We start from the raw sequence: 23558 nt of genomic DNA, 5'->3' as shown, positions 1-23558 counted from the left end.
CCACCACGCATTTTACTACATTTTGCTGTTGTATCTGTCCCTTCACTCTCTGGTTGTATCACAGCTTGGCTCCTGCTCTGACCAAGACCGCAAGAAACTATAAAGGGTTGTGAATGAAGCCCAGTCCATCACGCAAACCAGCCTCCCATCCATTGACTCTGCCTACTCTTCCGGCTGCCTTGGAAAAGCAGCCAGCATAATCAAGGACCCTACACACCTCAGACTTTCTCTCTTTCACCTTCTGTCGGTAAAAGATATAAAAGTCTGATGTCAAGTACCAGCCCACTCAAGAACAGTTTCTTTCCTGCTGCCATCAGACTTTTTAATGGACCTATTTCATATTAAGTTCATTTTTCTTTACACCCTTGCTATGACTGTAATATTACATTCTGCACTCTCATCTTTCCTTCTCTCCTATGTATTCGATGAACGGAATGCCTTGTCAGTGTAGCGCACAAGAAACAATACTTTTCATTGTATCCCAATATGTGTGACAATAATAAATCAAATCAAAATCAAATCAAAAAATCATAAGCCCATGAGGTGTGGGAAGTAGAAGTGGACCATTCAGCCCATCGAGCCTGCTCCTCCAATCAATGAGATTAGGACTGTTCTGAAATGTTAATCCTCAACTCCACTTCCCCGCCTTATCCCCATAAGTCTTGAATCCAGGGGTACGTTTACAATGAAACATGCTGTCCCTAGGCACAGGGCATGGCCAATTGCAAGGGGGTGGGGAGTGGGGGCGTAGGCTAACTGGTGTCTGTGGGTATTAATCAGCGCCTGATAGCTCTGCCACAAGTCTAAATGAGCCCGTCAGCAGGCAATGCGGAGGGATTTTAAATTTTGATTGGTCCAGTTCCCTTAGAGGAAATACCGCTCCCAATGTTGGTTGAGGTGACTCGGAGGGAGAGAGGCAGCATAGACAAAGATCCTGTGTTTTACTTAGTTTTGTGAAAAATGCAGCCAGCAGGTTTCTCGATCTCGACCCAGGATAAGGCACCACTGGGTCAGGCAAATGAAGTCACAAGATGGTAAGCCAGCTGGTCGTGACTAGGGGCAGCTGCCAAGAAGTGAAGAGAGCGGAGGTGACTTGACCCCTCGGGCTGAGGAGGGTAATTTTAGAAAATTCACTAAAATCAAGATCAGTTAATAGTTTATTTATTAGTGTTAGAAGGCTGATGTCAACACTGCAATGAAGTTACTGTGAAAATCCCCTAGTCGCCACACTCCGGCGCCTGTTCAGGTACACTGAGGGAGAATTTAGCATGGCCAATGCACCTAACCAGCACATTTTTCAGGCTGTGGGAGGAAACCAGAGCACCCGGAGGAAATCCACGCAGTCATGCACAGACTCTGCTCAGACAGTCACCCAAGGCAGGAATTGAAGCCGGGTTCCTGGCACTGTGAGGCAGCAGTGCTGACCACTGTGCCACCGTGGCACCCCATGGTGCAATATGAAGCGGCACTATCAATCTGACAGTCAAAAAAGCAAAAAATCAAAGGAGAGGCAAATGGAGAAAGCTAGGCAAAAAGACAGTTTGTCATTTACTTAAAAAGTTTGAAGTATTGAACAGTGCACAAACTGCACATTCATCCCCATTTATCAAATAAATGGGTCAATCATCTGATGATTTAGACTTGCTGATTTCCAGAGAAACCACATCCCCTAAAAGGTGGACAAGAAGGGGAATCTGAAATGGCAATGGATCTACAGGATATCTCTTCTCTTGAAGTGAGGGGAAAAAACCTACCCTAATGACACTCCGTTATGGCCAAAATCTGTTCCATTGGGTATAATAGAATATTTCTTCCTAAATAAGCCAGAAAATGTTGGTAATTTGGAAAATTTGGGATAAGAGTTTGAAGTTGGAGGCCGAATGCAGTTTAGAAGTCTTCACAAGTCCCATTTTCTGAGGGTGTAGATAAACAGGATAATGGAAATTAAAAATTGGTTGACTTTTTTCAGAAACGTCTAAGACAACGTACTGTTATGTTTGCAAATGATTCCCTGACCCTAGTAAAGGGAAACAAGTCGATGGGTACTTTAACTGGAGAAATGTTGGAAGAGCTATTGCTAATCATGAAACTTTCAAATCTCATATTAAATCTCTGTGTGAGTTCGTTCAAAGATGTAAATCGTCTGGAAGAATTGATTCTGCGTTATCAGCTCTTTGTGTTCTTATTGGAGGAAAGTGCTGAGATGTGTTGTTGCCACAGTCAGACTGCTAAGAGGACAGGATGAGTCGTCAGTGTCAAGTCAAAGAGGTAATTTTTTTAGCCTTTGTTGAATATTTCAGTGAACTTGATGAGCTTCTCAAAGAGCATTTGTAAAGTTATCAATATTGTGCTTCAGGGAAGACCAACTTTTTGGCGGACAAAACCGATGATGACTTCATCACTATAATGGCAGTGTGGCTCAGAAACTAATTCATTAATGAAGGTAAAGGTGCCAAATACCATTCCATAAAAGTTAATTCAACACCAGATGTGAGTCATATGGACCAGTCAATATTAACTTTCAGATATGTGACCAGCAATGGTGAAGTTATAGATCAATTTCCCTGTTTTGTCCAGTTATAATCCCTCACTTCTGCCTGCCTGGTGACAACTGTTTTGGAAATCATTGGAAATTTAGTCTGAGCATCAAAAATTATCAAGGGCATAACTTTGATAATGCCATAAATAAGGCAGGAAAATATTCAGGACACATGGGAACACCACCTTCACCATCAAGTTCCCTTCAAGTCACACACCACTCTGACTTAAAACTATATCAATGGTCCTTCCCTGTCACTGGTTCAAATCCGGGAATTCCTACCTAAAAACACTGTGCATGTACCTACACCAAAAGCGCAGAAATGCAGCAGTTCAAGTAAGTCGCTCACCACCACTGTCTCAAGGCTATTTAGAATGGGCAACAAACACTGGCCTAGCCAGTGGTACCCACATCCCATGGAAGGATTAAAAAATAAATCTTCATGTCTTTATTTCACTTTCCACCTTCAAGATGCTTCTACCTCTTTGACAAGCTTTTGATTATCTGAAGGGAGGGGAGGCAGTAGTATAATGATGTTGTCGCTGAACTGATAACCCAGAAACCCGGTATAATGCTCTGGGAACCCGGGTTCAAGTCCCACCACGACAGGTGAAATTTGAATTCAATAAAAACTTGGAATTTAAAAACGTCCAGTGATGACCATGAAACCACTGTTGCTTGTCATAACAACTCATCTGGTTCACTAACTTAGGGAAGGAAATCTGATGTACTTTGCTGATCTGGCCTATATGTGATACCAGATCCGCAGTAATGTGATTGACTCTCAAATGTCCTCAGGGATGGGCAATAAATGCTGGTCTAGCCAGTGATACCCACACAAAAAAAAACTTTAGGTGGTTCAGTGTTATATTTTGTTTGATAATGCTCACCTTGTATATTTTATTCCACTCAAGGTACTTTGTAAATATAAGTTGTTGAGGGGTGTGGGTCTCCTAATAAATAGTCCGTTTATCTACATTTCTCTTGACTGGGTGTTTTATCATCCTGCTACAACTCACTCCCCTCAAGTGACCCCCCACCCACTTCTTGCAACCCCCAACCCACGTTTTTCTCCACATTCACTCTGTGGATAAAATTTTGCAGTAAAATATGCTAGAATACCAAGGTCACTTAAATATCTCAACAGTCTCTCTCTTGAAAAAAGGCTCCATTTAGCATGGCATCAGTTAAGCACGCAAAGACTACTTCTGATGTGAATAAAATATATAAGACAATTAGTAAAGAATCAAACACTGAATCCTTTATTTAAGAAGTAAAGTTTTCAAAGTTATCATACATATTGAAATATAAAGAAAATCCACAGGGGTTGTAGAAAAGTTTAAAGTGATTTGAATTGCTGACAATAAGTGCAGTTAATCAGTGCATTTCATTCGCTCAATTACACCAAAAGATACCAGAAGTAAATCTGAAGTCAAAGCAGTTTTTTTATATTATATTATCGGTTACAATTATACCTAATACATACATGAAATACTTAATTATTTACAAATGTAGCACTGTTGTAGAAAAAAATTGACATTTTAAAATCATTGGCGATAAATTACATACACTGCAGATTAAAAAAGACCACAATCTGTAGGGGATAAAAGCAGATTTGATGGCTTGTAATGCACTTTGCAAGAGGTCTGCAAATTACGTAACAAAGTGACCCTTTTGGCCATTATTGATGGACCTTAATGCAACGCATAGTTGAACTGGTTTGCAAACTTTTCATGTTTTCTTTTGTCTATACAAGCCATTGCTTCGGAGACACGTTTCATTGAGGCTCTGTCAAAAAAAAAGAACAGGTGTAAATTTGAACCAATACAGTGTGCTGGTAGCATGGTACTAATTTTGCTCAGCACACACATCAGAGTATATCATAACTTTAACTCATTCTCACAGCTGCTAAGAAGACACTAACAGAACTAACAGTTGCAACAGAACAAATTAAACAGCTCCGACAGCATTCCTCTGCGTGGGTAATATTTCATTAAAGGAAGCTACAGGATGCTACACTTGAGTCATCATGCTGCAGGAGGCAGTCATTTGGTTCATTAAGTCTATAGAACAATCCTATCCATTCCATTTCCCCCCATTGCCCTGAAAGCTTATTTACCTCAAGCCCATCCAATTTCCTTCGAAATCATCATTTGTCAACATTTCAACAACCCTCAGACAGCGAGTCACAGGTTGTATCACCTTTGTATATCTTATCCAAAACCTGAGGGCAGCATGGTGGCATAGTGGTTAGCACTGCTGCTTCACAGCACTAGGGACCCAGGTTCATTTCCAATCTTGGGTCACTGTGTGAAATTTGCGCATTCTCCCCATGTCTGCGCAGGTTTCCTCCAGGTGCTTCAGTTTCCTCCCACAGTCCAAAGGTTAGGTTGATTGGCCATGCTAAATTGATCCCAGTGTTAGGGGATTAGCAGGGTAAATATGTGGGGTTACAGGAATAAGGTGGGATTGTGGTCAGTGCAAACTTGATGGGCCTAAAGGCCTCTTTCTACATGGTAGGGATTCTATGATTGTGTCCCTCTTACTCCCCCAGTCCATGGACAATCAGCCAATGAGAAAAGCTTATCTTCGGCGATTTTATCTAAACCTGTCACATTCTCGCATGCCTCTGTCAAACTTCCCCTCAATCCAAGGTGAACACAGCAGCTTCTCCAACTATTTTAGTTAATCTGCTCTGCACCCTCTCCAGGACCATCACATCCTTCCTAAAGTATGGTGAACAGAACTAGATGCAATGACCCAGATTTGAATCCCGTCACACAGATGGTGGAATTTGAATTCATTAAAAATCTGGAATTAAGAATCTACTGATGATCATGAAAACCAGTATCGATTGTCAGAAAAATCCATCTGGTTCACTAATGCCCTCTAGGGAAGGAAATCTGCCATCCTTATCCGAGCTGGCCTACATGTGACTCCAGAGCCACAGCAATGTTGTTGACTCTCAACTGCTCTTTGAAATGACTTAGCAAGCCACTCAGTTCAAGGCAACTAGGGATGGGCAATAAATGCTGGCCAGCCAGCAACACCCATGTCCCACAAATAAATAAAAACTACTCTACTGGGGCCCATCCAAAGCTTTATAAATGTTCAGAATAGTTTCAAACTTTTGTCCTCAATCCCTCGATGGATGAATCCCAAAATCCCATAGCATCAAACGGTGTAATTTGAATTCAATCAATAAATCTGGAATATAAAGCTAGTCTAGTGATCATGAAATTCTCTTTGACCGTCATAAAAACCCACCTGGTTCACTGATGTCTTTTAGGGAAGGAGGTCCTTACCTGGTCTGGTCTACATGTGACTCCAGGCTCATAGCAATGTGGGTTGACTCTTAAATACCCACTGAAAATGGCCTAGCAAATCATTCAGATCAAGGGCAATTAGGAATGAGCAATGAATGCTGGCCCAACCAGCGAGGCCCATATCCCCCGATCGAATAAAAGAAAAGTATAGCTCTTGGACAAGAGCCACCAGATGATAGGAGCCCAGTCAAGAAAAGCTCCTAAATAAAAGCAGAAAATGCTAGAAATACTCAGCTGCTCTGGTAGCAACTGTGCAGAGAGAAACAAAAGCTCCTTAGGCGGAAGCTTTTCATGCAGAGAGTGGTGGGTGAATGGAACGAGCTGCCAGAGGAGGTGGTGGAAGCAGGCACATTAGCAACATTTAAGAGGCATCTGGATGGGTACATGAACGGTGGGGGGGAATGGAAGGATACGGTCCGAATAAGGGCAGAAAGTTTTTTTCTGTTTAGTTAGGGCATCATGGAGGGTCGTAGGGCCTGTTTCTGTGCTATATTTCTTGTTCAGATCTTTAGAGGTAAGTGATGAACAGTCGCAATATATTTCAATAAACTGAGCAAAAATGAAGAGTCATGGACCCCAATTTTAAAAGTGCCACCCTATTGATTGATTTCAAAAAGGCACCCTATGAGGAACATAGGAGGAATAGGCCATTTGACCCTCCAAGCCTGTGACACCATTTAATAAGATCACGACAGCTCTGGTTTCAGTGGTCTCAGCTCCACTTTCCTGTCTGTCCCCCAGGCTTGAATCTCTGTCCATCTCTGACTTGATTTTTCTTAACATTCATTCAAGGGATCTGGGCCCCGCTGGTTAGGCCACCATTTACTGCACACCCCTAACTGCCCTTGAGGTGCTGGTGATATATCTGCTTGAACTGCACCAACAATACTGTAAAGGAAAGAATTAAAGCAAACAACAGTGATGGAACAGTGGTATTGTAAAGAGATTTATAAAGAAGGTAAATGCACATGGTATATAGGGTAATTTGATAAAGTGGATTCAAAATTGGTTCAGTTGTTGGAGACAGAGAGTGATGACAGGAGGCATCTTTAGTGACTGGTAGCCAGTGTCCAGTGTGTTGGGCCCTCTATTATTCGTCATTTATATAAATGACATTGATGGCTGTGTGGGAGGTAGGATTAGTAAGTTTGTGGATGACACAAAGATTGGATGGGTGGTTAACAGCGAGGCAGCAAGTCTTGGGTTAAAAGAACAAAGAACGAAGAAAATTACAGGAACAGGCCCTTCTGCCCTCCAAGCCTGCATCGACCATGCTGCCCGACTTAACTAAAACCTCCTATCCTTCCAGGGACTACATCCCTTTATTCCCATCCTATTCATGTATTTGTGAAGACGCCTCTTAAAAGTCACTACCGTATTCGCTTCCACTACCTCCCCCAGCAGCGAGTTCCAGGCTCCCACCGCACTCTGTAAAAAACCTGCCTCGTACAGCTCCGTTTAACCTTGCCCCTTGCACCTTAAACCTGTGCCCCCTAGTAATTGACTCTTCCACCTGGAAAAAGCTTCTGAGTATCCACTCTGTCCATGCCTCTCATAATCTTGTAGACTTCTATCAGGTCACCCCTCAACCTCCATCATTTCAGTGAGAACAAACCAAGTTTCTACAACCTCTCCTCATAGCTAGTGCCTTCTATGCCAGGCAACATCCTGGTAAATCTTTTCTGAACCTCTCCAAAGCCTCCACATCTTTCTGGTAGTGTGACGACCAGAATTGAACACTATATTCCAAGTGCGGCCTAACTAAGGTTCTATAAAGCTGAAAATATAGACGGAATGATCAAACGGGCAGATAAACGGCAGACGGATTTTAACTCTGAAAAGTTTGAGGTGATACACTTTGGAAGAAGTAATTTAACAAGGAAGTGTTCAATGAATGGCAGGACACTAGGAAGTTCTATGGAACAAAGGGACCTTGGTGTATTTGTCCAAAGATCTCTGAAAGCGGAAAGACATGTTAGTAGGGTGAGACACTTGCCTTTATCAATCAAGGCATAGATTACAAAGCAGGGAGCTCATGGTGGAGCTGTATGCAATTTTGGTGAGGTCACAGCTAGAGTAGTGTGCACAGTTCTGGTCACCACATTATCAGAAAGATGTGATTGCACTGGAGGGGGTGCAGAGGACATTCACCAGGATGCTGCCTGGGATGGCACATTTAAGTTATGAATAGACGTTGGATAGGCTTGGATTGTTTCTGTTGGCGCAGAGAAGACCGAGGGGCAACCTGATCGAGGTGTAAAGGATTATGAGAGACGTGGACAGAGTGAATAAGAAGCAGCTATTTCCCTTAGTTGAAGGGTCAGTCACAAAGGGACATGGGTTCAAGGTCAGGGACAGGAGGCTCAACGGCAATGGAGGAAAAACGTTTTTACCCAGAGGGTGGTGACGGTCTGGAATGTGGTGCCTGGGAGGGTGGTAGAGATGGGTTGCCTCACATCCTTTGAAAAGTATCTGGATAAGCATTTGGCACATTCAGGGTTATGGGCCAAGTGCTGACAGATGGGATTAGGTGGAAGTTTTGGTGTTTCTAATGTGTTGGTGTGGACTCGATGGGCTGAAGGGCCTCTTCTGCGCTGTATGATTCTATGATTCTATATATTTCCAAGTCAGGTGCTAAGTGGCTTGGAGGGGAAACTCCAGGCGGTGGTGTTTCCAGGTATCTGCTGTTTTTGCCCACTAGATGGTAGTAGTCATGGATTTAAAAGTTGTTCCTAAGGAGCCTTGGTAAGTTCCTGCAGTGCATCTTGCAGACAGTACACACAGCTGCCACTGTGTGTTGGTGACCAAAGATCTAGCCTTCAGTATTTCCAGGGAAAGAGAATTCCATACACCAATGACCCTTTGGGAGAGAAAGTTTCTCCTCATCTCTGGTTTAAACGGACGGCATTTCATTTTTAAACAAGGCCCAAGTTTATTCTCCGTGGCAAGAGGAAATACCCTCCTGGTATCCACAGTATCAAGTCCCCCCAACATCTTATGCACTTTAATAAGATCCCCTCTCATTCTTCTAAACCCCAATGGTGGACCTAACCTCTTAACCTTTTTTCATAAGATAACCTCTTCATCCTAGGAATGAATACTTCTCTGAACTTCTTCTAGGGTGACTTATATCTGCATACTAACTTTACATGATTCAAGTACCAGGACACCTAGGCTGGCAGGATGTAAAAAGTGAAAAGCAGTTTGCTACAGGTATCAGTTCTGGGACCTTATCTTTTTACAATTTATATAAATGACTTTTCATGAAGGGACCAAATGTTTAGCTGCTAAATTTCCTCTTGACACAAAGATTGGTGGGATAGTAAGTTGTGAAGAGGACTAAAGGAGGATACAAAAGTTGAGTGAGCGGGCAAAGGTCTGGCCAATAGAGTATAATGTGGGGAAATGTGAAATTGCCTATTTTAGTAGGGAGAATAAAAAACTTATTATCTAACTGGCAAGAGATTGCTCTGAGATTGAGGAGGATCTGGATGTACTAGTGCATGAATCACAAAAGGCTAGTATGAAGGTACAGCAAGTAATTAAAAAAGCTAACAGAATGTTATTGTTTATTACAAGGGGAACTGAATATAAAAGTAGGAGGCTATGCTTCAGTTGGAAATGCGAAACCACATTTGAAGTATTGTTTCCAGTATTGGCCAGCTTATTTAAGGAAGGATGTAAATGCATTGGGCACAGTTCAGAGAAGGTTTACTAGACTAGAAATACTAGGAATGGGTGGATTGTCTTATGAAGTAAGGATAGACAGGCTACGCTTTTATCCACTGGAGTTTAGAACTAGAGGTGACTCGATTGAAATCTTTAAGTTCCTGAGAAGCGTTGACAGGGTGGATGGGGAGAGGAAATTTCCTTTTGTGGGAGAATCTGAGCTGGGTGGAAGGGTCACCGTTTAAAAATAAGGAGTCACCCATTTAAGACACTGAGCAGAAGAATTGTTTTCTCTCAGGAGGGTAGCGTGTCTTTGGAACTCTCTTCCTCAAAAGTCAGCAAAAACAGAGTCTTCAAGCTTTTTAGGCAAAGTTAGATAGATTTTTGAATTGATTTGATCTATTAATATCATGTATTAGCGTACAATAAAAAATACTGTTTCTAGCGCGCTATAGAGACAAGGCATACCATTTATAGAGAAGGAAACCCAGTCTGCAGGTGATCAAGAAGGCGAATGGAATGTTGACCTTTATAGCGAGGGGGATAGAATATAAAAGTAGGGAGGTCTTGCTGCACCTGTACAGGGTACTGGTGAGGCCGCAGCTGGAGTACTGTGTGCAGTTTTGGTTGCCGCACTTGCGGAAGGATATATTGGCCTTGGAGGGAGTGCAGAGGAGGTTCACTAGGCTGATACTGGAGATGAGGGGGATGGACTATGAAGAGAGACCAAATAGACTGGGTCTGTACTCGTTGGAGTTTAGGAGGATGAGGGGGGATCTTATAGAGACGTATAAAATAATGAAGGGTATGGATAGGGTAGAGGTAGAGAGATTCTTCCTGCTTAGAAAGGATAGCAGGACTAGAGGACACAGCCTCAAGATAAGGGGGGGGAGGGGCAGTTTAGATCGGAGTTGAGGAGGAGCTTCTTCATTCAAAGGGTGGTGAATCTCTGGAATTCTCTGCCCATTGAAGTGGTGGAGGCTACCTCGCTAAATATATTTAAGTCACCGGTAGATAGGTTTTTGATAGACAGGGGAATTAAGGGTTACGGAGAGAAAGCGGGAAAGTGGAACTGATCCACTTCAGATCAGCTATGATGTTATTGAATGGCGGGGCAGGCTCGAAGGGCTAGATGGCCTACTCCTGCTCCTATTTCTTATGTTCTTATGAAACGAGACAGTGCAGAATGTAGTGTTATAGCCATAGTTAGATGTACAGAAAGATCAACTTATGCAATATCCATTTAAATGTCTGACAATAGCATGGAAGAAGCTGCTTTTGATTCGCTTGTTGATAAGCAACAGGGTGAAAGTTTATTGGGACTGGTGGGAATATGGAGTTGAGGTTACATGACGGAGCAGGCTTGAGAGGTTGAGTGCCTTACTCCTGCTCCTAATTTGTACATTTGTAGATGCCTCTGTACCAAGGAGCTCTGCAATCTTCCTTCATTTAAATACTATACGGCTTTTCCATTCTTACTGCCAGAATGGGCAGGTTACGTTCCATCTGCCAATTGTTTGCCACTCGCTTAATCTATTTATATCTCTTTGTAGATTCTCTACTTCCTTTTGACAACTCACTTTCCGACCTGTCTTGGCATCATCAGTAAATTTAGCTGCCACACATTCTGTCCCTTGATATAGATTGTAAGGAGCTGACAACCCAGCACTGATCCCTGTGGCACTTCACAAGTTACATCAAGTGCCCCACAATAGGTTAATAGGTGAGAAAATCTGAATAATGCTTCTATGTTTACTGATGATACTAAGCTAGGTGGGAACGTAACTTCAGAGGAGGACACAAGAGATATAGATATAGATGTTTACACCATTGGGAAACAAGGGCCAGAATTTTACGTATTAAGTTCGGGCTTGAACTGACTTAGAATCATGTAAAATTACGTGAGAAGATGTCACAAGTGCATCCTGGTGTTATTGCGTCTTCGCTCAATAAGGAACAAAATTTAAATACTATACGGCACTTACAGGGCAACTAGACGAATACATGAATAGGATGGGAATGGAAGGATATGGACTTCATCAGTGCATCCAGTTTTAGATTAGGCAGGCATCATGATCGGCACAGGCTTGCAGTGCTGAAGGACTGTTCCTGTGCTGTACTTTTTTTTGTTCTTTATTCTCTGAGAAGTTAAGTACATTAGGCTCATACTCTCTGGAGTTTAGATATATGGCAGATGATTATAGAAAGGATATTATTAAACTAGAAAGAGTGCAGAAAAGATTTACTAGGATGCTATCAGGACTTGATGGTTTGGGTTACAAGGAGAGGCTGGATAGACTGGGACTCTTTTCTCTGAAGCGTAGGTGGCTGAGGGGTGATCTTAGAGATCTATAAAAAATGAGGGGCACAGATCAGCTAGATAGTCAACATCTTTTCCCAAAAGTACAGGAGTCTAAAACTAGAGGGCATAAGTTTAAGGTGAGAAGGGGCAGACAAAAAAGTATCCAATGGAGAAATTTTTTCACACAGCGCTGGTGACTGTATGGAACAAGCTGCCAGAGATAGTAGTAGAGGCATGTACAATTTTGTCTTTTAAAAAGAGTTTAGACAGTTACATGGGTAACATGAGTATAGAGGCTTATGGGCCAAATGCGGGCAATTGGGACTAGCTTAGCGGTTTTTAAAAAAGGCATGGCATTGACAAGTTGAGCCGAAGGGCCCGTTTCCATGCTGTAATACTCTGACTCTATCTCAATGAAAGATACAAGAATCTAGAGGGGCTTGACAGAGTAGACTGAAAGGTTGCTGGGGAATCTAGAACATAGGGACACAGTTTCAGGATAAGGGAGTCACAATAATGGAGGACTCAGGTGAAGAGAAATTTCTTTATTGAAAATATGATGAGTCTTTGGGTTTCTCTACCCTAGAAGTTGCAGAAGCTCCATAAATGAATGCGTTTATATTTGAGATAGAGTGCTTTTTCGTCACTCAATGAATCAAAGGATATAGGAGACATCAGGAAATTGGAGTTGAGGCAGATCAGCTATGCTAGTGTTGACTGGCAGAACAGTTTCCAGGTACACTCTGCTCCTGCTCTTATTTCTTTTGTTCTTATGCACCATTTTCACATCTCTTAGAGAACAATTAGATAAGAGCATTCATACTGAAATTTGATATGCCATTGATTCAAAGGAAATCATTTACAAACACATATTTTGTGGGAGTCCAACTGATAAATTGTGGGACTGAGAGAAAGTGCAGGTCAAAGATAAGAAGGACAAAATTCAACCTCAGCCTGAACACAAAGTGGTCAAGCATTTGAGGACTAACAGTGCACATCTTGCGCAGTTTCTCATAGGATCATAGATTCCCTACAGTACAGGAGAAGGCCATTTAGCCCATCGAGCCTACACCGACAACAATCCCATCCTATCCCTGTAGCCCCACATATTTACCCCACCAATCCCTCTAACCTATGCATCCCAGGACACTAAGGGGCAATTTAGCATGGCCAATGCACCTAACCCACACATCTTTGGACTGTGGGAGGAAATCCACGTAGACACGAGGAGAATGTGCAGACTCCACACAGGCAGTGACAAAGCTGGGAATCAAACATGGGTCCCTGACACGGTGTGGCAACAGTGCTAACCACTGCGCCGGCCCAAATTATTAACTTCAACAGATGGGAGATAGAGCAGAGTGTATAATGGATGGCCAATCAGCTATGGAAAGTAAATTTGGCTGGGCAGACTAACTACTGCCATTTCTGCAGCCACATCAAAGTTGAATTTCCCCTTAAAAAAAATTGACGTCTAGAGTCCTAAAGACAAAAGGATGGAAGCAAAGTAATGGGCTTGGACATTTTAACAATCACTCCTATGAACTAACTTTATATTCTCCATGATCTGCAGTGTCCCATTTCCTACATATCTTGAAAATGGTCACAGGACCCTGGGATTACAATAGACAAGCGTTAATGTGTTCATTAGATGCAGGATATAGCACATGCCCACACAAGAATTCTCTATCCAAAGCACTAACCTCAGACACAGGCAATGGACAAAAGGTGTTTTATTTATGTACGGTCAACAATAAACAATAGTCACAAAAACAGTCCTCTATATTCCTCCAAATCTTCTCAATATATCTGCTTTTGGAAATCCACTGACTAACAATGAGAGAAGGCAGCAAGATTATTTACATCAATGCATAACATCCCAATCAAAATATTGCAAGAAGAAGATAGAGAAGGGAGACAATTTGGCCTATTTAATCATTAACAAACAATTTAGTAAAACAAAAACTGATTAATGGGAGATGGAGACATAGTGGTAATATCACAGGACTAGTAATCCAGGGCCCAGGCTAATGCTTAAGAGACTTAGTTCAAACCCCACCACTGGAGCTGGTAGATTTTGAATTCAATTAATAAATCTAGAATATAAAGCTAGTCTTAATAAAACTCACTCTGCTTGTTGTAAAAAAAAATCCATCTGGAGTTAATGCACTTTAAGAATGGAAATCTAAAATCCTTACCTGGTCTGGCCTACATGTGACTCCAGGTTCACATCAATGCAGTTGACTTTTAACTGCCTTCTGAAATGGCCCAGCAAGCCTATCAGTTCAAGGGCAATTAGGAATGGCCAACAAATGCTGGCCTCACCAGCAATGTTCACATCCCATGAAAGAATAAAGAAAAAAAAAAGCAAGAGGTAACCTGGCTTGAGTGAGCAGTCACTTGGTTGGAAATAACAAGCAATAGAATAACCAAAGTCAAAATATTGAAGTTGGAAATCTGAAATAGAAACAAAAAGTATTGGAAAGACCCAGCAGGTCAAGTAGCACAGTGCAATACAGGGCAGCATGATGGTATAGTGGTTAGCACTGTTGCCTCACAGCACCAGGGACTTGAGTTCAATTCCCAGTTTAGATCACTGTCTGTGTGGAATCTGCACGTATTCCACATGCTTCCTCTGGGTGTTCCAGTTTCCTCCCACACTTCGAAAGACATGCTGGTTAGGTGGATTTGACATGCTAAATTCTCCCTCAGTGTACCCAAACAGGCGACTAGGGATTTTCACAGTAACTTCATTGCAGTGTTAATGTAAGCCTACTTGTGACAATAATAAATAAACTTTATTTAGATGGGGTGGTGGATGCATATGTTTATTGTTATGTAGGAACCTGTTAGCTACAATTAGAGCTTTGCACCTTTTTTGAATTACCCATGAGCTTGCAGTGTTAGCGTAAGCCTATTTGTGACAGTAATAAGTAAACGTTAACTTATTTTCAACTATGCCTCATAAGCTTTATGGAGAGCAGAGTTCTTTAAACAATTCCTAGGAAGAACCTTTCACTTAGTAGTCACCTATGGTGGAGCTCACTCTTCAAGTGTTCAGGATCTTGTTCCGAGAGAAGCCTCACTTCTGTAGTTTCAATTCACATTTGCATGGAAAAAGTGAACAAAGTCACTCTTGCTGTTAGTCGGAGAGGGTAGTTTTGAAGGTACCAATATGTCAGGTCGCAGTAAAACCAGAGGCAAAAGGCACGCTAAGGCCAAAACTCGCTCTCCAGAGCTGGTCTCCAGTTGCCGGTGGGTCACATCCACCGGCTGCTGCGGAAGGGCCACTATGCCGAGTGCATGGGTGCCGGGGCACCCGTCAGCTTGGCTGCTGTGCTCGAGTACCTGACTGCTGAGATCCTCAAGCTAGCTGGCAACGCTGCCTGGGACAACAAGGCGGCTCACACCAACCCCCGCCATCTGCAGCTCGCCATCCGCAACAACAAAGACCTCAATAAGCTGCTGGGAGGTGTCACCATCGCACAGGGTGGCGCCCAAGAAAATCGGCCATCCCAGCAAGGTGTACGCCTGAAAGAGCGTGGAGGGACCAGATGAGAGAAAAAAGGAAATTCCTATTGGAAATTATCCAGGCCAGTCTTTAAAATTGAAAAGGGGCAACCGGTGTCAAAAAGGTTTAAGGGTTTCATGGCAATGACATCAATGAATTAGACTTTAAGCAACTGCCTTTCTTTTTAATGGGATTTTAAAAAACGTTTGCACCCAATCACATGGACTGATCTACAGCAACACATAACATGCTTCGTATTGTAGCTCTGGTTCATTAGGATTGATTGGTTTCAACAAAACTGTACAATAAATGCCCAAAAGGAAAATCCTGAATTTAATAAAAATTGCAATAACTCAAATACGAGTGTCTGAAGACTGATTTCCCCTGTAGCAGTTACAAAAGAGATCAATACTTTAAGCTATGTAATACCTTGAAAATACATTCTGTTAATAAAAGCACACCAGGCCACTGTGTACATTTAACAGTATCATTTCTATCTCCAAGACCTGTGAAATTAGGAAGCTGCAGAGCTGCAGCCCAAATATCTAATTCTTAAGAGGAGTCTTTAGCACTAATTCAGTGGCCTTGACGTGTCCTGGTGTGTAATGTTAAGTCTGGCATCAGCGTCACTGCACTGTGTGGTGCTGTAAATGAAATGATATCCATCTCAGTCCTGTGCAACCACTCACTAAATTCTATTGACAGGAACAGCAGGATTTTATTACTTGAAAAATTCAAGCTTTTTCTTTCCTTGTGGCAAAAAAGGCTTGAAGATTAATTAACCCTCTAAGCACTGCAGAACATAACTTTTAGGCAGGACATGAAAATGATGTGCTTTATACATCACTTATATCGTGCCTATATTTTGTGTGGTTTGGTCTTGGAGTGATGCAAATGTAATAGGCTGCAACTGATATAAGTGACCAGTTGACCTGTGTAAGGTAACGTTGGTTGAGCAGCAAATAATCAGAAGAATACCACTGTCCCCTATTTAAATAGGGTCCTTTCTCAAACCCGCCTCAAGAAGCAAATGGGGCTTTAACCAAGACTGAACTTCCAACAATGCAACTTGCCTTGAAATGTCACTACAAATTATTTCATAATCTCAAAGCTTGCAGGCATACAAAATCTAAAAACTCAGTAAACAGAAAGAAACATCACAGACTTCAGGTGGACATGGATATAGACTGGCAAAATGGCCAAACACAGGGTAGATGAAATTTGAGAGAGGTGTGAAGTGATTCATTTTGGGTCGGAGAATGTGGAAAGGGAATAATAACTAAATGGCACATTTTTAAAGGAAGTGCAAGAACACAGAGGAATGGGCATTGGTACACAAATCTTTGAAGGTAGCAGGATAAATCAAGGAGACTGTAATCAGATTTTATTTTAAAGTTTATTGATTAGTGTCATAAGTAGGTTTATATTAATACTGCAATAAAGTTACTGTGAAAATCCCCTAATTGCTACACTCCGGGGCCTGTTCAGCTACACCGAGGGAGAATTTTAGTTTGGCAATGCACCTAACCAGCATGTCTTCCGGACTGTAGGTGGAAACCAGAGCATCCAAAGGAAACCTATGCAGACACGGGAAAAATGTGCTGAGTCCACACAGGCAGTGACCCAAGCAGGGAATCAAACCTGGATCTCTGGTGCTGTGAGGCAGCAGTGCTAACCGCTGTGCTACCGTGCTGCCTTCTACATATTCCTGCGCTACGTCACAGAGAACTAAATAAAGGATGTGCTGAACCTTCATAAGTCCCAGCAGGAATACTGTATTAAATTCTGGTGCATCACACTTTCGGAAAGGTGTCAAAACCTTAGGGAGAGTGCGCAGCAGATTTATTAGAGTGGCACACGATAAAAGACTCCAGTCAAGTGGAGAGACCTGATAAACTGGGCTTGTTCTTGGTAAAGTTGAGATGGTTATGGGGGGATTTGATAGAGGCAGTGAACATAATGAAGAAAGCTGATGAAGCAAATAAACATTAACTATTTCTACTGGCAAGGAGATCAGTAACCAGAGGTATGTTTCTTCACTGCAAAAAAACCAGAAGTGGTGTAAGGGTTTTTTTTTTAAGGCAGTGTATCATTACGATCTGGACTGCACTGCCCACAACGGTGGTGGATGTAGATTCAATAGAAACTTTCAAAAAGAAATTGAATAAATATACAAAGAGGATAAATTTGCAGGGCTATGAGGAAATAGCAGGGAATTGGGACTAATTAGATAGCTCTTTCAAAGAAAGGCCAAGCAACCTCATTCGATAAAGGCAAAAGGAATCCAAAACAAAAACAGAAAATGCTGGAAAATCTCAGCAGGTCTGACAGCATCCGTGGGGAGAGAATAGAGCCAATGTTTCAAGTGTGGATAACCCAACATTGGCTCTATTCTCCCTCCACAGATGCTGTCAGATCTGCTGAGATTTTCCAACATTTTCTGTTTTTGTGTTGACCTCATTTGATTCTCTATCAGTGCTGATTTGCCTCAGCACTTAGGAAATACTAGCAAAAGAAAAACATATTAGGTATATATAACTGTTAGACAATGCATCAAACATTAAACTCTCAATTTGGTAAAGAGATATAAATACATATAATGAAATAAAAATTATGGCCTGACTTTTTCACCCATTGGGTGAGAGCACTTGGCAAATCCAGAAGCAGACGCGGAATATGCTCCTAGCCTCAGCTCCAGCCCCAAAATGTGATATTTAAAAATTAATTTATGGGATGCGTGCGTCTCTGGCTGGGCCAGCATTTATTGCCCATCCTAACTGCTCTCCATTTCAATGGATATTTAAGAGTCAACCACATTGCTGTCCCTCTGGAGTCACATGTAGCCAGGTCAAGTAAGGACAACAGGTTTCCTTCTCTCAAGGACATTAGTGAACCAGATGGGTTTCTACGACAATGGTTTCATGGTCATCATTCAACTTCTAATTCCAGTTTTTTTTTTAAATTGAATTCCAATTTCACCATCTGCCATGGTGGGATTCGAACCTGGGTCCCCAGAGCATAACCCTGGGTCTCTGAATTACTAGTCCAGTGAGTATACCACTGCACTACTGCCTTCTCAAATATTTCACGTTGGCTGGTCAATTAATGGTCAACCAGCACACCAAGCATGCTGTGAAAGGCACAGCGCTGCCAGGGAAGGTGGGAAAAGGGCAAGCACCAAGAAAAAGGGAGCGTTTGGGCTTCCAAAGTGCTGCCTCAGGGGGACAACCGCTGCAGAGTTCACTCAGGGAGTTGCTGACCTGTGAAAAATAAATATCAGTGGAAAATACCTAGGCAGCACAATCATGCACTGACCTCAGTCCCCAGACACACGTTAGTTTTATTTGAGCCCTGACCTTTCATTGCGCCCTGGATTGAGGGTTAATGTAAAGGCTGCCTTCCCAGTCGGCCCATCTGCCCACCGCAAAGGCAGGCGGCTAATGTAAAATTTCTGTCAATTGCTGTTAAATTGGTTTCTTTATTGGTGGCGGACGCGTTTCCGACTCTCGCGTGTACCTGCCGAAGTAGCCCTTCAAAAAGAGAAAACAGAAAGAAGCCCTTACTTGTTAAACACTCGTTTCTCCAGCCTTGTTCGAGATGTATTACTCTGCTGTTTCAAATCAGTCAGATTTGGATACTTTCTCTTCTTTCCTTTTCCCTTTTTACTTTTGCGGTCACATTTTGAAGAACCAAGATCTGCACCCGTGGCAGCTTCAATCTCACGCATCAATTCGGGATCCCGCCAATCTGTCGGGTAAGAAATACCTATGAATTTTCTACTATGTTGCGAGCATCAGTGATGTTTTTTCTTACCACATCATTGTGACCTCCTTTCTTTCAACTTCTTCAAGAGTATCCATCATAGTATTGTAGAATTCTTAGAATCCTACAATGCAGGAGTCCATTCGGCCCATCGTATCTGCACCGAACACAATCCTACCCAGGCCCTATCTCCATATTTACACAAGCATTTGTACTCAGGAGATGAGTAGCCAACTTTGGCTGGTAACTGCCTTTACAAACAGGAGTCATTGAACTCTCCTCTTCGATTTTACTCATAACTGAAAATGGTGGAGCATCGTAACAGATACTGTTCCAAGTTTATCATAGCAAATACATTTATTTTACAAAAGATAACCAAGCTCATAAATAACTGATTGTGACTTATCTATGGTAGATGTCTCTTCTCTTAATTCATCAAACAGATAACAGTAATAGAAAGATCACACACATCTAAGATCTAAACTAATTATCTGTAATTAATGTTTTCTTGGAACTGAATTTCCTCTCACTACTGGAAACTAAAAGAAGCATAGAACCACCATCACCTCCAGAACACACCTGGCTTGTAGATACCTTGACTGCCAGAATCCTGGAATTTCCTTTCAAAGCAGTGGGAATCCCTTCATCACATGGACACCAGGGGTTCAAGGTGGCACAGTGCCATGTTCTCGGAGGCAGTTAGGAATGGGAAATAAATGCTGGCACTGCTGTGACACCCATAACTAGAGGATAATTTTAAAGAATATTCTAGTCTGGAAACTGAAATGGATTTTCATCTCTCTTTTGGTAGTTGCAAAATGAGCAATTTCTTGCCTGAGATTTTCAAGCTTATCCCTGCCTCCCCACCCTCTGATTCAGATAGATTCGAAAAAGGAGGGAGAAAACAGGGAATTACAGACCAGTTAACCAAACATCAGTACTAGGGAAAATGCTTGAGTCTTTTATAAAGGATGTTATAACAGGACACTTGGAAAATACCACAAGGTTAGACAAAGTCAATATGGATTTATGGAAGGGAAATCATGTTTTAGTTTAACAAACCTACGGGAGTTTTTGAGGATGTAATTAGCAGATTAGATAACGGTTAACAAGTGGCTGTGGTGTACTTGGATTTTCAGAAAGTTCTTGATAGGAGTCCAATGTAAGAGGTTAGTGTGCAAAATTAAAGCACAAGGCATTGGACTAAGAACTGGAATCAGAGAATAGGAATAAACAGGGGTCTCTTTCGAAGTGGCAGGCAATGGCTAGTGGGGTCCTGCAGTTAGCGCTTGGCCCCAGTTATTCACAATTTATGGCCATGATTTGGACGAGGGAATCAAAAGCTGACGACATGAAACTTGGTGAGAATGAATTGTGGGGAGTGTGTTAAGAGGATACAAGATGATTTAGACAATTTGAGTAAGTGGGTAAATACATGACAGATGCAGTAAGATGTGGATATATGTAAAGTTATCTACTTTGGGCAGAGAAACAAAATGACAGAGTATTAAATAAATGATGATAGATTGGGAAATACTGACATACAAAAGGGACCTTGGTGTCTTGGTACACCGGTCACTGAAAGCAACAATGCAGGTAAAGCAAGCAGTTAGGAAGGCAAATAGTGTGTTAGCCCCCATTGTAATAGGACATGAGCGCAGGAGCAAAGATGTCTTACTGCAGCTGTACAGGGTCTTGGTGAGATCACACCTGGAGTATTGTGTGTCGTTTTGATCTCCTTATCCAGAAGGGATATATAGTTGCCATAGCAGGGGTGCAGCGAAGGTTCACCAGACTGTTTCCTGGGATGACAGGACTGCTGTGTGAAGAGAGACTGGCTTGTACACAATGGAAGAAGAATATAAGAGGAATCTAATTGAAACACACAAAATTCTGACAGAGCTGGACAGACTGGATGCAAGGATGTTGTTTCCTCTGTCTGGGGTCTATAGACGAAGGGCTCATGGCCTTAGGATACCCAATTGAGTTAGTCAATTGAGATGAAAAGGAATTTCTTCACACAGAGGGTGTTGAATCTGTGGAATTCTCTACCATAGAAAGCAGTGGAGGCCAAGTCACTGAATATATTTAAGAAGGAAACAGATAGATTCTAGACTCGAAAGGTGTCAAGGAATATGGGGAAAGTGCAGGAGTATGATGTTGAATACAGGATCAGCCATGATTATTATGAATGACGGAGCAGGTTCGAAAGCTCCTAATTTCTATGTTTACATACAAGCAAGAATTACCTACAAAATGTTACCTGGATTTTGAGTAATATCCTACGTAAATCAAAGACATACAAATGGAAACAGTAATACAACACTTTTTAAGTCGAATTAGCAACATAGAAACTAGAAGCACAAGTAGGCCATTCAACTCTTTGAGCTTGCTCCGCCATTCATTTTGATCATGGCTGATCATGAATTCAATATCCTGATACCCCTTCCTCCCATATCCCTTGATCCTTTTAGTCCCAAGAGCTATATCTAATTTATTTTTGAAATCAGAATGTTTTTGCCACAACTATTTTCTATGGTAGTGAATTCCACACATTCACCACCCTCTAAGTGAAGAAATTTCTCCTCACCTCAGTTTTAAAAGACGTCCACATACTCAGCCTCTCCAAATCACACTGAAGCATCTCTGCATCCTTCTCACAGCTCACCCTCCCACCAACTTTGAATCATCTGTAAATTCGGAGATAATGCATTCAGTTCCCTTGTCCAAATCATTAATATATAATGTGAACAGTTGGGGTCTTAGCACAGATCCCTGCGAAACCCCATTAGTCACTGAATGCCAATCAGAGAGAGATCATTCTCCTCCCCAGTTTATAACTGACAAAGCTTGCAGCACTGTCTCAAAAGTACTTACAACACTAGGTTCAGTTCAACAGGTTTATTTAGTATCACAAGCTTTCAAAGCACTGCTCCTTCATCAGGTGAGCAACTCAGGTCGAGGTTCACCATAAAAGAGAATTCCAGTCAAATCATTTAAAAATAAATTTCACAGAGATCGACAGAACAAAGAACAAAACAAAGAACAAAGAACAACACAGCACGGGAAACAGGCCCTTCGGCCCAACGAGCCCGCGCCGCCATCTTAACAATGTGTTTTTCCTTCTCCATCCTTGACCCACCCATGTCTATGCTTATGGTACCCCCATTGGAAACCAGATCTCCTGCTAGAACCCAAACGGAATAAAAAGATGTAACCAGCTACATACATGATTTCCCCGAGGGTTATGCCTATCTTACGTCAAAGTGACGGTGGCAGACAAGTAAAAACCTTAAGAATTTCAGGGTCAGGCAGTCCAATCTAAATCATGACTGGTTGCAACCCTAGATATCAAATAAATCCGAAAACTGAATAGCAGATATGAGTTGGAAGGAAAAAGGAGTTTGATTTTGTTCCTTTTAAAAATCATTCCTCAGAATGATAGCGTGATTCACACGGGGTTAAATCAGTGTTAAACGTCACCCACAAATGGAGCTGGAGCAAGATAAGGGAGAAGAGAAAGAGAAGCTCATGAGGAAAGTTGATCCAAAAGATTTATTTAATCTTGAGAGAGATTAAATATAAAGTAACACAAGTCAAAAAATGAAACCATTAATCCATGATTAAGGTCAAAATAAAGCACAGTTAGACACAAGACCTTCCAATAACGGCAAGGCGGTACCAGCTTAGAGCTCCGTGAATGGGACACTTGTATAAATACGGCAAAAAATACTGGGGCCCAGTCAGTATGAAATGAGCATTTCAACAAAATGAAGGACCAATTTAAAAGCCTTTGAAAAGAAATCAATAGAGTGCCAAGGAAGAACAGTCTTTAGAGCCTTGATGGACCCTAAAGCTCTTCATATAGTGTTGCTGACTATACTGATGGTGAAAAAAATTACACAGTTTGGGGAAAAAAAAATCAATACTGTAGTTAGTAAAGAGATGCTATTTCACATCTGACTGGCCAGCGGCCTGCCTTTCCGTGGTTGTCCTGATACCTGTTTGTTAACAAGTCACTAAAGGCTGAAAGACCAGATATTCTTGAGTACTGACACAAAAAATAGGTACTTAATTTGCTTCTATGTGCGATCCATTGGGAAGGATGAAAGCTACAGATTAGTAGGTCACTGCGCTTGATCATCGATTCATAGCATCAAGACCCTAGTCATCATTATGTGGGGCATCTGCGTTACACTTAAGGTTTTATGTAAACACTGCAAACTAGCAAAGAATCAAGTGATTTAGAAAGGATCAGACTGCAGGAAGCACCATTGTTCTATGCACATTTTCTGCTGTCATTCCCAAATAGATTGTAATACTGTTATGTCTATGTTCATTCACTGTGTCAAACAGTATTTGGGATTCAATCTATTTTAAAATGGAACACTGAACACTTCAAACTGCTGAATTCCAAGTGAATTCTAGATTCAAAGCCACCTGGAGGAG

General features: G+C 41.8%; 1 protein-coding gene across 2 annotated transcripts in view; it reads right to left on the bottom strand.

Annotated features, from left to right (window-relative positions):
* Positions 1-3778: 3778 nt before the first annotated feature.
* The window catches only part of uvssa (UV-stimulated scaffold protein A), a 104004-nt gene continuing 84224 nt past the window's right edge, over positions 3779-23558 (bottom strand). For both annotated transcript variants that reach the window (XM_080200372.1, XM_080200463.1), the window contains exons 13-14: positions 18911-19094; positions 3779-4327 (exon numbers count right to left, since the gene is read on the bottom strand). In XM_080200372.1, coding sequence (XP_080056498.1) covers positions 4234-4327; positions 18911-19094 — 278 coding nt within the window. In that variant the 3' untranslated portion in view covers positions 3779-4233. The remainder of the gene's footprint in view (positions 4328-18910; positions 19095-23558) is intronic.

The sequence above is a fragment of the Carcharhinus amblyrhynchos genome, chromosome 1 (assembly GCF_965287045.1).
Source record: "Carcharhinus amblyrhynchos chromosome 1, sCarAmb.v2.hapA, whole genome shotgun sequence".
NCBI lineage: Eukaryota > Metazoa > Chordata > Chondrichthyes > Carcharhiniformes > Carcharhinidae > Carcharhinus > Carcharhinus amblyrhynchos.
This window is presented reverse-complemented; position numbering and strand designations above follow the sequence as displayed.